Here is an 18,365-nt window from a genome sequence, read left to right as displayed (position 1 = left end):
GTTTTGGGAATTCTTTGAAATTCTCAACAACCACCATCCTTCTATCAAACTAACCGCAAACGTGAGTGACAAAAGCATAGACTTTGTCGATACCACAGTCTTTAAGGGAGATTCCAGAAAGCAGAAACAAATAAACTGGATATTAAAGTGTATTTCAAAGAAACTGATACTCATCAACTCTTGCACAAGAGCTCCTTTCACCCTTTTCTGGTATAATTAAGTGACAAGTTTTACGATTTCATCGAATTTGTACATGATCTTCTGATTTCAACCAAGCCTGTACGATTGTTTTCTCAAAACTGAAAGAGCGTGGGTACTCTAAACGATTTTTACGAAACATAAAAAATTCCACCTTAGCACAGATAGCAGCTAAAAACAGACTTTATGCCGAAGTACCTCCAGGTTTAAGAAGTGCTCCATGTTTGTCCAGTAGATGCAAAACATGTCCCTTTATATCAGAAACTCATTATTTTGTAAGCAACTCTACGAATAAAAGGTACCCGATCCAGGAACATCTAACATGTGAACATTCGAATGTAATATATTTAATTTCATGCAAGAAATGACCCAAACAATATGTAGGAGAAACTAAGAATAATTTACGAACTCGCTTTAATGCTCATAGGTCAGACATCAAATTACAGAAAGACAAGCCTGTTTCTAATCATTTCAACCTCGACGATCATTTAATAGACGATCTCACCCTAATCCCAATTGAGCGTATAGAAATTGACTTGCTCGAAGATGAAACTACCAAATTCCGACAATCTGGGGAAGCCCATTGGATTGAGACATTGAATACAGCAAGACTTATAGGACTAAATATTCATCACAATGTAGGCATAGCACCCTTTGTCGTCCCGTTTAATACAACCAGCAATCGAGCACACTATAAGACCCTTCAAGAGAAATTCCCCCATGTCTATAAGCAGAAAATGATAGTTGCATATTCAAAAAATAAGAACTTAAATGATAATATCGTTCATAGTAAACTAAAAACAATCAGTACATAACAGATACTATACTTCTATACTACTTATTTTTTCTAATTTCAGATCAGAATAAGAACAGATGAAAACCCAATATCAAGACACTTAATCCTAATTTCTAAATAAAGTGTCTGCTCAACCCTAGGCCTGTACATTTGGGAGAATCAAACCCTCCCGTCCCCGAAATCAAATTGAATCCATAGTTGTAGTATATGAATAAATTCACACAAAGAAGTAAATAGTAATATATAGGTCATAACACAAAAAACTCTGGTAAAATCATCTCAAAATAAACACACAATTTAAAAAAAGACACATCCTTCTGTCCCCAACATCTTGAACTATCAAAAAAACTTAATCAGAATCCTATATAATTCCTCTTCACTTTAGATTAGAATAATTAACGAAAAAAGCATATTAAAAGTTCCCTTATACAAAATAACTTCCTTGATTTGTTTAACATCCGATTTTTAATAATGTTATTTATAAGTTCTTTTTTTTTTCAATCTAGAAACTTCTGTATGAAAGATAACTCGTTAAATTAACTCATTTAAAAATAGGATGCGTTTAATTTTAAAACTCGAACAACACAATTTCGAAGATTATTCAGGCGACGGTATCTTTTCATCAATATGTTCTCTAGGTTCAAAAATAATTCCAAAAGTATCTAACTTTGTTTCAAACCACAAATCACTTATTTCATCCGAAGCTGAAGCTATAGGATCTGTCGCGGAAGCGGGAAAGAGTATAAGCGACGCAGTGAAAAAGCCTGACAAATTGAAAGAATTACAGCTAATAAGAGAACTGCGAAACAGGAGATTAGAAGAAAGGAAAGGAAAAGGTTTTAAAGTTATAGGATAAAAATGATAGTCGCACACGCTCCAAAAACGTATTTGGGTTCAGATACTCAAAAGTCATTGGGCTCTCTTCCTGGTTTTCCATGGGCAAAGTATCCAGGAGAAAAACATCTTCCGGGTCATAATTACACTGGTCGATAAACCCAAACCGGGTGAATAACCAGGCAATAGAGTTGACGCCGCTGCACTTAAACATGATATTTTATACAGACACGAAGCAGACAAACAAATGATAATCGAACTTGAAAATATTCCAATCCAAGGAAAGAATGCAAAGGGCCCTGTTCATAAAACTGTTAAAAGCAAAGATGAAATTGGGTATGGGATTAGCAGATGAAATTCATAAAGAATTTAGAAAAACTAAAAACTTTTTAGAAGTTTAAGTATTTGCAAAAAGATGAAATATGGTCTGATTTAAATAATATGCCAGTCGAAAGAGGATATAAATATTTCTTAACAGTTATAGATTTATATACAAGATGTGCTTGGGTTATTCCTTTGAAAAACAAAACAGGATTATCAATCAAACATGCTTTTGAAACGATAATGAAACGTAGAAAACCAAAAAAACTGTGGGTAGATAAAGGAAGAGAATTTTATAATAAAAATATGAAATCACTTGGGTTTGCAATTTACAGTACTCATAACGAGGGAAAAGCTGTAGTAGTAGAAAGATTTAACAGGAAGCTTAAATCAAAACTGTTTAAAAAACTGTAATATCGGAATATAATAATAAAATTCATTCTTCCATCAGTGTTTCTCCAATGGAAGCTAGTCAAAACCCAGTTATTATAAAGTTTTCTTCTACCCTTAATAATTTTGAAAATGAAATAAATAATTTAAATATCAAACCCAAATTTAAAGTTGGAGATTGCGTTCTAATTTTCAAATATAAAAGTAAATTCGAAAAAGGTTACGTTGGATACTGGACAAACGAAATATTCATCGGTGATAAAGTAAACACCAAATCACCTCCGACATGAATTAATCGATCAAGACAAAGAACAAATCATGGGTAGGTTTTATCAAAACGAACTTCCAAAAATGAATAGCTTTCTCAATAAATACAACCACAAACTTTCAACTTATGAGATGGGCGAATGAGTTAAATATTTCACCGTTTTATTATTGTATGAGACAGCTTTCACTTTGGGTTTTATATCAGTTGAGTCTAGGAAAACAGTTTGAAGAAATTATAATAAATTTAACTTAATAAAAATGTCGAACAAGTTTGAATTAGGTTCTTTAACTTTAGAAACTAAAAAACCTAACACTACAGCGTGGATAAATAAAGCAAAACCTTACTTTGTGGATCAAATCAGATTCACTCTTCAAGGTGATTTAGATATGAACAATTTCAAAGTAACTAATTTAAAGTCTCCGGAAAATGATAATGACGCTGTTCACAAGAAATATTTACGGGATCAAATAAATTCAATTGATGTAAATAAAACCCATTTAGAAGATAAAATAAGTAATGTGAAAAGATTCTTCAAATGTCAACTAAATAATAAAGATTTTATGAATGATACTAAACTACAGCAAGAGGTAGCAGGTTTAATAAGTTTTATTCACAATCAATTGGTTAACGTAGTGAACAAAACTCAGTTACAAAATTTAATTTCATTAATATCTAAATTAAATGATAAGATTGCAAAACAAAAATTAGACATTCAACAATTAATAGATAACATTCCAGATGAAAATGAAGATATATTTCAACAGGAATTAAATGCTCTGGAAACTAAACTTAACAGTGAATTACAAAAAGAACTAACAAATATTAAACAACAAATATAGAACATTGATGATAGCGAAATCAAAACCTATATTCAACAACAAATACAGAACATTGATGATAGTGAAATTAAAACCTATATTCAACAACAAATACAAAATATTGATGATAGTGTTATTCAACAACAGATAAACACTATTAATAACGAAGTTTTAAAACAGGAAAAAATACAGCCGCATTAGAAAAGCATCTCAAGGATGAAAATAAATCATATTATTTCAATCTTCTATTTAGAAATTTGAGTCATAAAGATGCTTCTATTACTACTAATAATATTGATAAATCAAAAATATATGAATATAAAATATATGGATTTACAGTAAATATAAGAGTATTTTCTGCTTCAGATTTTTACTATCCCCATATAATGTTTGAGAGTGATTATCCATCACCTTTACTTTCCAAAGGAAAAATTGTAATTGGAATTATTTTTCCTATGCAGGTAAAAGTTGATTCAATATTATTCAAACAAGTCTCACTTTCATATAATCAATTATTTAACGCTCGTAAAGTTCTTCAGTTTATCAATGGTACCGAAAATGTAGGAACTAAAGAATTAGAAATTAAAGACGAGAACAGCAAGATTAATCACTTATATGAAATTAAAACGAGTGGAAAATATATAGATAGGTTTAGAATGTTAATCATTCCAGATAAAGAAGAACTTCTTCTTGGATTTAATGCATTTGATATGATATTGGAGACGGAAACTCCACCATCAATGAACATTATTGAAGGCCCATTACTCCAACAAAGAGATGAAACAAAGAGTTATGAGTTTTTACGAGCAACAGACTTTGAATACGTAAAACTATATTTTGTTGATGAATTTTTTAGGCAAGATGCTAATGATTTATATACTTCAATTGATATTCACAAAATTGAACAAATTATGTTATTTCCATCAATAATTGAAAGTCTTGGTGGTACGTATATATACTTATAGATGTAAGATAATCATCAATATTGAAAAACCAAAATTTTCGATTCATCTAAATAAGATTAATAATTCAAATAAACAAATATCGTTATTAACCTTTAAAGTCATTTTTCTAATGCTAATATTTTATCAATCAATAAAAATAACATAATGAATATGGATAAAACCTATTATGCGGAATTCTCCAACTTTCAAATTAACAAAAGTGCAGTTAATTTAACTGCCTAACAATGGAACTAGAAAGCAGACAAAACTATATCGATTAATGCTTCCAATAATTGTCCCAACTGTATTAGCCGCGTTCACTGCTGTTCAAACTTCATCTTGTGGATTGATAACATTAGGTTTTACATCAAAACAGAAATCTCATTATACAAAGAAAACAGAAATTTTATATACATATTTTAATAAATTATTCATATTTTTCGAAAGATCAAGAGAAGATAAGAACATAACCATTGAAGAATTATAAGAATTAAATGAATTGTAGATAAATTTAATGTAGAAATGTCATCAATAAAAGTGAAAAATTCCTAGTTAAAAATAAATATATGAATATAATTGAAATTATAGACGTTGAAACATTCATATCAAATGTGCTATTTTCCAATATCATTAAGGCTATCTCTGGAAAGATAATTCAAGATTGAGAACACAAACAAAACATGAAATTTATAGGCTTTAATGCCACTACTTTTTACAGTAGATGCAAAATCGTCGGAATAAAAAGATCAAAAAAAGGGCAGTGGTACTACCCTATTCAAAAAGATAAATGAATAGGTTGGTATAAATTGTTACATACCAAGCTGCTAGAATCACTGAATTCAATAAGAAATTTAATACTTATTTTCAAATTTATATTCCCCAAAATAGACATTTTCAACCAAAGATAGTATCCGAGGAATTAGATTGGATATTTTACTTACATAAATCACATTTCTGTCTCATAAGAAGAAAAAAAAAGCCTTAGGCATTAAAGAAATAGAAGATAATTACGATGAAAATGATTGAGAACACAAACAAAACATGAAATTTATAGGCTTTAATGCCACTACTTTTTACAGTAGATGCAAAATCGTCGGAATAAAAAGATCAAAAAAAGGGCAGTGGTACTACCCTATTCAAAAAGATAAATGAATAGGTTGGTATAAATTGTTACATACCAAGCTGCTAGAATCACTGAATTCAATAAGAAATTTAATACTTATTTTCAAATTTATATTCCCCAAAATAGACATTTTCAACCAAAGATAGTATCCGAGGAATTAGATTGGATATTTTACTTACATAAATCACATTTCTGTCTCATAAGAAGAAAAAAAAAGCCTTAGGCATTAAAGAAATAGAAGATAATTACGATGAAAATGTATGGAGAACTTGTAGAGATGATAATGCACAAGACAACACAAGTTTCACCTCTAAAACTAAATGTATTTCCAACAATTCATAATGATTGTTTATGCGCATGGGATTGTGAAGCTTATAGCGAAAGAGAAACGAATAAAGCAATTCCTTATTCTTGCACTTTAATTAATTTAGAAAAACTAAGAAAAATGTTAGACAGAATAAAACATAACTTTCCAGATTTAAATCCCACAGATAGTGTTCCAGAAGAATCTTATAATAAATTAATGAATATAGTAAACATACTTGTGGGTAAAGATTGCATTTACTGGATTGTGCTTAAAAATGCAAAAAATCTAACACAATGTCACTACTAAGCTAGAGGAATTCTATCTCTACCTTTATCTAATTCATTCACCGATGAATGTTTACAGTAAAAATGGAAAAGACAAAAACAAATAATTGGCAACTCTAATTATCTGCAAAATATTAATTTCATGTGTTCCTTTCAACATTAAAAATCTAGTTTGGCAGCATGGGGAAATTCATCTAATCTACCAATAAATTAAGAAAGATCACTGATATCAATATTGAAAAATACACCGAAGATAATTGGGAATCTTTAAGACACGAATGGGAACCTTATGCTAAAAGAGATACGTTATGTCTTGGAGCTTGTTTGATAAAATATAACAAAGTAATGAAGGAAGTTGTATTCCAGAATATTTCCAATAATCTTACGGCTCCTTCTTTATCTTTAAAGGGTTGGTATTATTTGTATCATTACCATAAAGAAACGGTTGAAGAAGAATGGTATGAAACTACTAGATTGGTTCCAAAACACACTGAAAAAGAAAATATAGAAAAAGACTACTCACATACACACCCTTTTATAAGATAACAGAAAATCATTTGAAACGAACAAAATGCATGAAATTTGTAATATATTAAAGGAATACATAGAACTTGAGAGTAGTAATATAATTGATTTATTTAAAGAATATAGTAAAAGTAATAAAGATAAAATGGAAGTTAATTCAAAACTTAAAAAAATAAAATGTACTAAACTAATGGCGTTCGACGCCAACGGTTTGTATGCTTCCGCCATGTCAGATTTAGACAGCGAATATCCTAAAGCGGAAAGTGGTAGACCGTTTCTTCCAGAAGAAAATAAAGAATTTGTCAAGCTCTTTAATGAGCAGAAATTCAGATCTAGAACAGCTATTTTAAAAGTCTGGTTTGAATATCCTACTATCATGTTCTTCCAACCCATATCAGCTAAAGATAAAATTACTTTTACGAACCAAGAAGATAATAAGGAAACTGGTACTAAAATCAGGTTTAGATGTTTTAACATCGGTCGATATTCTAGAAATAGCTAAAGCTGGTGGACGAATTATTAGAATATTAGATGGTATAGTGTATGAAGAAAATTTTAAAACTCCACCATATACGGATTATATTTTAATTTTGAGAGATCTAAGAAATGAATATAAACGAGAAGGTAATATTGTGGGTAGTAATTGCATGACATTATTAGGTAATTCCTTGTATGGTAAATCTTTTCAGAAGGATATAACTACATCGAGACATCTATGGAGTGAAACAACTTTAAAAGTCAACTTCGGTTCACATGTCAAAAGCTATCCTAAAGTAAATGATCATTCCTCGACACTTGAAAAAGGATATTTCGAAAACCGGTTCGTGTCAATTGCGTAAGTTTTTGTTTTACTTGTTATAATTTTTCACATCATTGTTAGCATTATTTATCACCTAAATACATATTTTTGCATTTGTCATCATATCTTTCATCTTACTTTATATATCCAAAACCCAGTTTATTTGCATAATTGGATCCCCACATTTTCACGCTAGCATATACAGTTTCCTCCTGTTACATCCGCTGTACATTCCCTTTCTTACCTCAAGTTATTTTCATTATGCTCCCCAACTATAACAACCACTGGCAAGAAGCCAGACATAAAAACACTAATTGTCAACCAAACCAATATCACGTACCCTACAACCGCCCTGTCTTCCATCGACCTCTATCACCTACCAATCGCCGCCCCATCGTCTACAACACAGCCTACCAATCCAGAGGTAACCATCGACCTGACCAACAACAGAAACGACTACCAGCCCACCGAGGCCAACCAGTCCCCACGCATAAAGAGGAAGAACCCTTTGTGACGGTGTTCTTCCAAGTTTTGCAGTGCCTCCATCATTTGGCATTCCTTACCCTTCAACAGCAAGGCCAACCAGCGTTTACCTTCAAACGCAAAGTCTCTGAGTTGGATAGTTTTATCCGTCCAGCAATGAAAACATCAGCTGTCGACGCGAATATTAGATCCCTCCATCGGACATGTCTCTCTAAGGTAACGCAGGTCCTGGTCGACCATTACCAAACCACACTTCAAGAGAAGCTGACCACCATTCGTACCAAGTCTTTATCATCACCTGCCGACGACCTCATGTCCTGTCCTGGGCCCGTCGCTCCTATGGGAAACGTCTTACTCAAGCTGTAAACACCAAATTCTACCAAACAATCAACGAAACAAAAACCAGAGTAACCATATCTCTATCGACTGAAATAGACACTACACCTGCACCATCTAGAGCCACCATGCTGCCGAACCAAACCCCTAAACGAGCCCAAAGTTCACCTACTCCTAGTCCAGCAGACATAGGTAAACGCTCTCGTAGAGAAGAACCCCTCTTCTCTTTTCACTTTCAGACTCGTCTTCCCCTTCCATACCATCTGAATCTTCACCATGTGATCCAGGATCCGCCAACCTTTCTTCCTTCTGTGCGTTTTTGGACCAGCAAACCACACCTCAGTCTCCATCCAAGTCGAGACGTGTATCCAGTCCGTTTCCAATGCTACAATTCTAACAACTACCACACCAGTACCAATCACACCGTCGACAACCATTAAATCCGCTACCAAACCCAGTGACAAATCATTATGGAAGCTACCTGCTTTAAAAAAAATCTACCTTAATTATCATCTAACCTGAATCGAATTGCCAAAACCAGTTCAGACACTGAAATACACTCTTACCTCGGTGCCCAAATCCATCACATACAGTCAATCCTGGGATCATACGACCATGATCCCAAACCTACTACCATTATTCTTCATGTAGGCCTCAACAACCGTGATCAGCTACCAAAGACCTCCTTTAACCAAGCCCAGAAATTAATCGCTACAGCCAACAAAACCTTCCCAAACTCCAAGATCCTCTTCACATGTATACCCATTTCAAATAAAATCTCGAGTAAAGCACAACAGAACCTCAGCACCCCCAACAACATGATGATGGAGTCCAGTATCAACAGCGCAACAATCTTACCACCCTACGAAGAAGAATTCGAACCAGTTGATAATCTTCATTGTTCTCCAGAAACAGCAAACAGCATTTATTGTTTTGGATACACCAGCTTCAAGTATCGAGTAAGTCTTTAAACTAATTACTGGGGATAAAAATACTGAGAGGCCACCACTAGGCCAAACTGTAGTTAACTTGAGCCGCAAAATTCTCACACCCCTTCAGCATTCAATCTTAGACCGTGGACTTAAGTTTATTCCCACATCAAAGATAGTTAACTTAAATTATCTTGAACGATTTCAATGAAATCTTAGCTGCACATATTTTTTTCGAAACCACCCCCTCAGGCCGCCATCCATCCTGAAATATTGAAAACATTTGCGAGTATGAATAGCCGAACAGTGAACCTTTCCATAACACACGAAAAGCCTAATCTCACACGAGTGGAACGTGACGCGTTAAACTTACTTAAGAAAGACGATAGCATTGTTATTAAAAAGAGTGACAAAGGTTCATGTTGTGTCATTCTGAATAGGGAGGATTACGTTTCAGAAGCAGAGAATCAACTGAATAATCCTAAACATTATGCCATTTTACCGAAACCAATTTTCAAAGAAACTGCTAACATGATTAACAATTACACTCTTGCCGATTTAGTCAAAACTAGTTATCTCAAACAGAAACAATGTGACTATCTGTCTGCCAAACCTAATTGTCACGAGAGACATTTGCACACTTTGCCTAAAATCCATAAGAATCCAACCAAGGAGTGGTTTATCTCGAATAAAATCCATAAAGGCCGCCCGATTATATCTGACTGTGGTAGTGAGTCATATGAAGTGTCAGAATACATTGATCATTTCTTACTACCTCTAGCATGTCAACATCGCGCCTACGTTTAAAGACACAACCGATTTTGTCAATAAAATAAATAATCTTCGAGTTACCTCTAATGCTATTTTAATTTCTATCGACGATTCTTCTATGTATACCAATATCGATAACACTACTGGTTTAACGGCAGTTCGTAAAGCTTTTAATAGAAACCCAGATCCAAACAGACCCGATGATGCAATTCTACAGCTTTTAGAGATTTGACCCACATTTTTACGGACGCTTTTTGGATGACATTTTTATGGTTTGGACTTATTCTATCGAACAGTTTTGGGGAATTCTTTGAAATTCTCAACAACCACCATCCTTCTATCAAACTAACCGCAAACGTGAGTGACAAAAGCATTTTAACGCTCATGGGTCGGACATCAAATTAAAGAAAGACAAGCCTGTTTCTAATCATTTCAACCTCGACGACCATTCAATAGACGATCTCGCCCTAATCCCAATTGAGCGTATAGAAATTGACTTGCCCGAAGATGAAACTACTAAATTCCGTCAATCTAGGGAAGCCCATTGGATTGAGACATTGAATACAGCAAGACCTATAGGACTAAATATTCATCATAATGTAGGCATAGCACCCTTTGTTGTCCCGTTTAATACAACCAGCAATCGAGCAAGCAAGATAGTTCATGCCCACTATAAGACCCTTCAAGAGAAATTCCCCCATGTCTATAAGCAGAAAATGATAGTTGCATATTCAAAAAATAAGAACTTAAATGATAATATTGTTCATAGTAAACTAAAAACAATCAGTACATAACAGATACTATACTTCTCTGTTATTTTTTCTAATTTCAGATCAGAATAAGAACAGAAGAAAATCCAATATCAAGATTCTTAATCCTAATTTCTAAATAAAGTGTCTGCTCCACCCTAGGCCTGTACATTTGGGAGAATCAACGCTTGGTGTAATGCTCTTTGGTAAATCTTGGTCAGGGTTTGAATAACGACGATTTATATCATCTAATGTCCTAATCATAATACCACCATATTCAATCGGTTCGGGGTGATCTATATGGGGTGTAGGTTATATACGAGGTGTGGGTCCATATTCTAATTTCTTTTTAATATCCTCTTGAGTTTTTAATATTGGTTGAAATAGAGTTTGTAGATTTTCACTTAATCCAAGTTGTTGTAATTTGTTATTTTCAACTTGGGTCTTTATTTTATTCTTAGCTTTGATATATTCTCTATTTCTTTTTAAAATATTATTCCAATTATCCATTTAAAAAAAAATAAAATTAACATATGCCGATCATAACTCTTTCACCTGCAGGGTTTCTAGTATTAACAAATACATATCCATGATCATCTGGGTTTCTCCATTGTGTTTTAAAAACCTTTTTAAATGTATCTCTGTCCATTCCGTGATTTATCGACTGAATGATTTGAGATAAATCTTTGTCGTTTAATTCAAACAATAAAAAACAATTTGCGTTTTTCCTAATGAACATTGCATCCATTCCGTAGAAAGATTCGGATCGGTACATTCAGTGACAGTTGTGATGTCTTCCTTTCGTGAAGAATTCTTGTTGAACAGTTTGAGTTCGTTGTGCTACGCAGTCGTCAAAGACTATTAAGTTCTTTCGATTGCTATCAATATTAGACAAGTCTAGATCATTAACATTTTTCGTAAGAAAAACTTTTATATCCGTTAAATTGAAAGATGGATTCTTTGCTTTAATGAAGTTCTCTATGATATCTTTTATTTCCCCTTCTTCTTCGTTGTCTTCATAATATTGAAATATGTCTTAAACATCTTACTTTGGTAAATATTCTAAAGCTTTGAGGAATTGATAATATGATTGCTCTGGTGTTGTTGTGTAGATATATAGAGAATCGAAATCTTAAAGGTTTGGTGTTGTCAACATGTTAAAAGTGAGATGAGTTTTCCCAGAACCTGAACTACCGCATATACACATGAGCATTGGGTTACTAGGAAATATTTCTGAATGTTTGAATTTCTTTCCCATTTTTCTTTCCTCTTCCTTTACACTTTGAAAGAAATAATCCTTCTCCAGTGTGTATGTTTTTTTTTAAAAATATTCCATTACCCTTATGTTTGACTTTCATTTCTCCAGTGTCGATTTTGTCTTTGATACTGTTTAATCCCTCTTTAACTGTTTACTTGGTTTCTTGACCAAATCGTTTTCCAAATTATTTTACTGTGCCTACTATATCTCCCACTCCTGAACCTTTTTTTGCAGTAGCAGCTTCATGTGCTTCCTCTTCAATTGCTAAATTATGTCTGTGTTCCACTTTCCTTTGCGTTCGCGTCAATTCTATTTCGTCTGACTTTACAATATTTATATTTATCAATAAGTTTTTTAGATATGCGGATCTTTATACCATTGTAAGTTATTACAGTGAAGCTGTTTCAATAGCTTCTATTATTTTCTTGACTTTAGTTTCATTTTTAAGGGTGTATTTTTTACTTAATTCTTATCATTCTTCTATCTGCTATTTTGATTAAATGTTTTGCTTCTTCCAATAATAAACAATAACCGGTTACTTCTCCTTGTTTTTTTTTTTCAATATGAATATTTATATTCACTCCTGTTTTGAAAAGATCTTCTTGGTGAGCTGATAGATCAAAACAGAAGATTGGGTGATTAATTGCAAAATATACATATTCAAAATGGTTACCATGGACACACTTTTTTATGACATTTTCGGTGCAAAAATTATGTACTAACACGTAGAATCCTATTTGCATCAATAAGACTTCAAATTAGTTAAGTTAACACGCAAATAAGCTCATTTTTGATCGATTGCGTAATAATAAGTTACCATAGCAACTAGGAAGTTATGATCTTGGCAACCCCCTAACTTTCGCCAGTAATCAACATTATAGGCATGACTGCTTGCTTGTAACAAGACTTTGACATCAATTATTTTTTTACATGAGTTACACGGGTGTCTTTATATTATTATGTTCAGGACTTAGGAAAGGCCGAGAAAAGCTTGTCTACTTTCATTTTTTCTGTTTTCAGAAAAATAATCCATTCCATAGCTTTTGGCCTGACCAGGAAAAAATCTTCCAGAACCTGGCCTGTCTTCCATTATCAGTAGTTAATGATAGTTTGGCGACATTAGTTTTACAAATTGTACAGCCAAAATTTCAAGTTACTGCTAAAAAAATAGCTCATTGTTATTCTGTTGTATTAGTATTATAGTATTATACAGTATTATCTGTATCGAGCCTCGTGAACACAGAGTTACTTTTCATTAATTCATTAATGGCTTATATCAAAAAAATAATCCCTCTGTTCAAATTTCTCATCAACAACATAAAAGTGTACGAAAATCAATTTGTTATTAAAAAGATTTAAAAAAAAATTGTAAGAAATTAATCATCTTACTCTTTATTTTATAATAAAATATTGAGAACTCAAGGTTTCTATTTTGAGTGTTATATTTCTTTATAAGACAAATATAAAAAAATGTCAAGACATAACCAATGGGTGGAAGATACAATTCGTTAGCCCACATAACAGCAAAATGATAAAGATATTAAATATGAACTGTTATCGAAAGCACAATATAGATGCTGGTGTTTCACTGTAAGCTACTTCTATTTAAAAGGTACTAATGACTTGGTAAAAGGTTAATTACTATATTGTCTACAGAAAGTAATAATAAACTATGTTATTGTATCATACCAAGGGAATAGTTTATCCATATAATACATGATGTGAGCAGAGCAAAAGTACTACGTGTCATAAATGGGATATGTTTCAATCTGCAGGCAGCCTTAAAATAGCTGACTAAATATGCTTTAACGTGACGTGATGTGATAAGGCAAAAGATGGCATGTTCCGTGTACTGTACGGTAAAAATAATAAGAATAATGAAGCCGCAGTCTAGCACTATTTTTATACGCCCACACGTGAGTATGGGCGTATATTGTGGTTGCCCCTGTCGGTCCGTCTGTCCGTCGGTCCGTTCACATTTACCTCGTGCTCACTCTACAGGCTACAATTCTCTATAGATTATTTTGACCTTTTGTATGTGTGTCAATACCATTATGTGCACTATTGAATTTGGTGATGATCCGATGATTTTCTTGAGCAATATCGCATAAAACTCTGATATCGCGTTCGTTTTTTTTTCACTTTTTTGGCTCGTGCTAACTCTACAGACTACAATTCTATATTGATTCTTTTGATCTTTTGTATGTGTGTCAATATCATTATGAAGATGTGCACTATTGAATTTGGTGATGAACTGATTATTTTCTTGTGAGATATCGCATAAAACTCTGATATCGCGTTCGTTTTTTTCTCTCACTTTTTTGGCTCGTGCTCACTCTACAGACTACAATTCTATATTGATTCTTTTGATCTTTTGTATGTGTGTCAATATCATTATGAAAATTATGTTGGCGTATAAAAACGGTTTTGGACTTATACGTAAAATGGGTTTCATGTTCTACCGAGAGGTGTGGTTATGTTGTAGTTCATGTTGTATGTTTTGAAATTGTAACTCTGGACCGGACTGCTGTAATGAACAGACGCGGGTAACATCTGCTAACCTGGATGAGAAATATTGCACGCTTCTTCAAAATTAATATTATTACTGTTTTCCTGTACTGATTTTTATTAGTCGACAGGTATTGCATTAAATTTTGATAATGTATCAATGTAGATGGATTGTTTGAATTCTTAGGTCGTATTGTGGCTGTAATGTTCCGGTGTTATCTGCAGAGCTTCATCAAGTAGTAACTGTCAGACCTCGTCACATACAGCGTCCAAAGGAACGGGTTGAGCTGCTTCGAATTGAACCCGAGATCTTCCGCGTGGACAGTGGAACGTTAAACTGGCCATTGTTCAAATTCCGTTCCCTGGACTATGGAAATTTTCAACAGTTACGTCCCTTGAATTTTAAAATTCGTCTCTCACTTCTTTTGTTGGCGCGTTCCAATTTGTTGTGTATGTTGAGCAGTTATGACGGGTGTGGCGACATACGGAGTATGCTTACTCTTCTAGACATCTTATATCACTTTTCATTATCAAATACGTACTCACTTCTGATTCATATACTTCCTCGTTCGTAAAATGTTGTTTTGGGTTTCAGGTTTTGTTTTGCAGTTCGGACCATTAGTTCTTTGTTTATTTATTGAAACGGCACACGTTCAATGTGAAGACCTTTAATTTTATCACAATTCGAAAACATATAGCACTAGACACCGAAATTTTGTTTGTAAGTGCATTTGAAGTAAAGATATTGCCTTAAATAGAATTCAGAATTTTGCTTTTTGCAACTTAAAAAAAGATAGCTTGCCGGGCAAGGAAACATACGCCCTCTACCAGCTGTCAGAAATGATAACAAAGTCTGTAGAGGTTTAATGTGTGAGACCAATCATCTGATTTTTAATAATTTCAAGCTTTACTCAGATCTCATACCAAGTTTCGTCAAGATCGTATAAAAAATGTAGTTTGAATTAATTCAAGGGCAATAACTCCAAAACCGTTAACCCGATTGTTATCAATTTCAACTTGACTGAGAATTGTCTTGCATACAACTTTCATTGAGATCAGATAAAAACTGTACCCTGTTTCAAGTCAAATTTATAAGATTTTTACTAAGTCAAGGGCAATAACTCTGAAAATATTCATTCGATTATTACCAATTTTGAATTAGACAGAGATCTCATCAATATATACATGCATACTAAGTTTTATCAAGATCGCATAAAAATTGCAGCCTTTATCGTGCATACAAGCCAAATTTAACGCGTTTTAACTAATTCAAGGGCAATAACTCTGAAACCGTTTATCTGATTATTACCAATTTCGAACTTTACCGAGATCTGATCAGTGTATACATGCATACCAAGTTTCATCAAGATCAGATAAAAATTGCAGCCTTTATCGTGCATACAACACAAATTAAACGTGTTTTTACTAAGTCAAGGGCAATAACTCTGAAACCGTTCTTACGATTATTACCAACTTCGAAGTTTACCGAGATCTTATCAATATATACATGCAAACCAAGTTTCATCAAGATCAGATAAAAATTGTAGCCTCCACCGTGCATACAACAAATGTGGACGGACCGACGGACGTACGGGGAGGACGTCAATATACGTCTACATTTCCATGTGAGCGTATAAAAATCATACATGGTGCTAATTCGGCATTTTGGGCGCTTTCGGTTCAGGATAGCCTAAAAGAAGACGAATCAACCAAAAAACTTCATAATGACACTCAAGCATGCATCGCCTAAAATTGGCCATTCGTGTCTTGTCATCTATTTTTAATCAGCATAGCAGAAAAGTAGGACGTAAAACTCCATTCATTTCATTTCATTCAATCAGTATAATCACATCACTAAATACTCATATTTAATCAGTAAAACAAAAAAACAACAACAACAAAACTCTGACAATAAAAGTTACTCTTCTGCAAGATTGTTCCCAAGTTTTTGTCATGGTGAAACAGTTGTTTACCGTATTTCTTAACTATTTTTTACAACTATATACAAATAATCAGTAGAGGACGTGTACATTATTAAATATGAGATGAAACTGTCTGTCTTTTCAAAATTGTATGATCTAAGAAATAATAAGTTAATGTGGCAGAATGATCCAACGTACAAAGTAAACTTTGAAATATTTATATTATCATAGAAATCAAGGATACACTTCAATACACTTATAAACAAAATCCCATAAATTGTTTTACACTGGGTGAAAAGAATCTTTAACATCTTTACATTTAGCAGACCTCATTTTTAAACACATGTGTCGATAGAAATATTGCAGATACCATTCTAGCGTTTTACAGGTTTGTTTAAGTTGTGGATGTTATACACTTATCAGACAACCGAGTTTGGTGTCGTATACACGGTTGATAAAACATTATCCGAATTTCTATCCACTTTAGGCACAATTAGGTGGCTCGGAACTTGTTTATTTGTTGTTTGTCCATCCGATATCCCATTAGGTCTCGTCAGTGATATTTGGGGTTGGATACTGTTTGTTTTTTTAAAAATGTTATTAAGCTCTTCTCTGAATTTTGAACCACTTACGCAATACAATATGAAATTAATAGAATTATTTGTATACATTAGCATATTTACTATTGCCCAAATTAGGTCATCCTTGGCAAGTTCATGAGCATCGCTATTTTCTGTTATCCAGTAAGGTTCCCCAATTAAGTACACACTTATGGGTGACGTACACAACAAAAACACAATATTAAGACACAGTAACATTACAGTCATTGAAGACGCCTTTTCATTATATACCCGAGCTTGGGGGTTGAGCATTCTCGGAATTACATGTCTATCTTTTTCCTTTTTAATGGCATAAACTTTTACTATTATAGACAGGTTACCAATTATAAGAATTGTAAATGGAAAGAGACAAAAGAAACAGAGATCTATCCACGGCCAAATATCATTTGAAAACTGTTTGTAGTTGTTCCATAGATATGTACACGAACTCGTGATGGTATCGTTGTTTGCGTTGGTGGTTGTTACTTCTCCAAGACCAAACAGAAAGTGAGAATTGATTGCTAAAAGTACCATAGCAATAATTACCAATGTAACAGTAGATGATTTAACAGTACAGGTGTGACGAACGTGGTGCGGAAACCAGACTGATACAATGCGTTCAACAGTAACAGCTACCAATATCCAAACTGAAAAGTCCAGGGTAAAATATACCATCCAGGTATTAATTTTACATGATAAATCACTTAAGGTGCGTACATCAAAATTGGTATGGTACATTATAACTTGTCTTAGAAGGCCTGTATATAACACTAGAATATCACACGAGGACAGTACTGTTAAATATATAGATACCCTCGACTTCCTCATGTTAGATCTGGTTAAAACCAAAATAGACATCAAGTTTCCAATAGTACCAACAATCATTAAAATAGGCGAAACAACGATCCATATCCATTCTGCTGCCTTATGTTCTAAATAATCTGCAACACTAAGGTGTGTTGAATTCACAGAAGCCATTTCAATACTGATGGCGAAGAAACCAATGGAAGTATCCCACACTTTGACCACTTTTACACTATTCCTATGACCGTTTTTTACTGAATTAAAAAATATCCAGTTAAAAAAAATGTATTTAGTGCTCTATTCACTTTCGTTCATTTATGTAATAACTGTAAAACCCTTTATAACAGTAAAATTCCATCAACTTGTAGTCATTAATAATTCAATAACATATTGTATTGG

The 18,365-nt window shown here is 33.2% G+C and overlaps 3 protein-coding genes across 3 annotated transcripts; 2 read left to right on the top strand and 1 right to left on the bottom strand.

The window, feature by feature from the left end:
* Positions 1-3,064: 3,064 nt before the first annotated feature.
* On the top strand, positions 3,065-3,646 carry LOTGIDRAFT_152354 (hypothetical protein; the record flags this gene model as incomplete). The annotated part of the gene is made up of 1 exon (XM_009045794.1): positions 3,065-3,646. The coding sequence occupies one exon, from the start codon at positions 3,065-3,067 to the stop codon at positions 3,644-3,646; it is 582 nt and encodes a 193-aa protein (XP_009044042.1).
* Positions 3,647-6,854: 3,208 nt separating this feature from the next.
* LOTGIDRAFT_152353 (hypothetical protein) lies at positions 6,855-11,014 on the top strand (the record flags this gene model as incomplete). Its single annotated transcript, XM_009045793.1, has 3 exons — positions 6,855-7,254; positions 7,301-7,432; positions 10,959-11,014. 3 exons carry the CDS (start codon positions 6,855-6,857, stop codon positions 11,012-11,014), a joined length of 588 nt encoding a protein of 195 aa, XP_009044041.1.
* Positions 11,015-17,666: 6,652 nt separating this feature from the next.
* On the bottom strand, positions 17,667-18,140 carry LOTGIDRAFT_102430 (hypothetical protein; the record flags this gene model as incomplete). Its single annotated transcript, XM_009045792.1, has 1 exon — positions 17,667-18,140. A coding segment is annotated over one exon (474 nt), but the record flags the coding sequence as incomplete, so codon positions are not given.
* Positions 18,141-18,365: the final 225 nt, after the last annotated feature.

Source organism: Lottia gigantea (assembly GCF_000327385.1).
Source record: "Lottia gigantea unplaced genomic scaffold LOTGIsca_1, whole genome shotgun sequence".
In the NCBI taxonomy this organism is placed as follows: Eukaryota; Metazoa; Mollusca; class Gastropoda; family Lottiidae; genus Lottia; species Lottia gigantea.
This window is presented reverse-complemented; position numbering and strand designations above follow the sequence as displayed.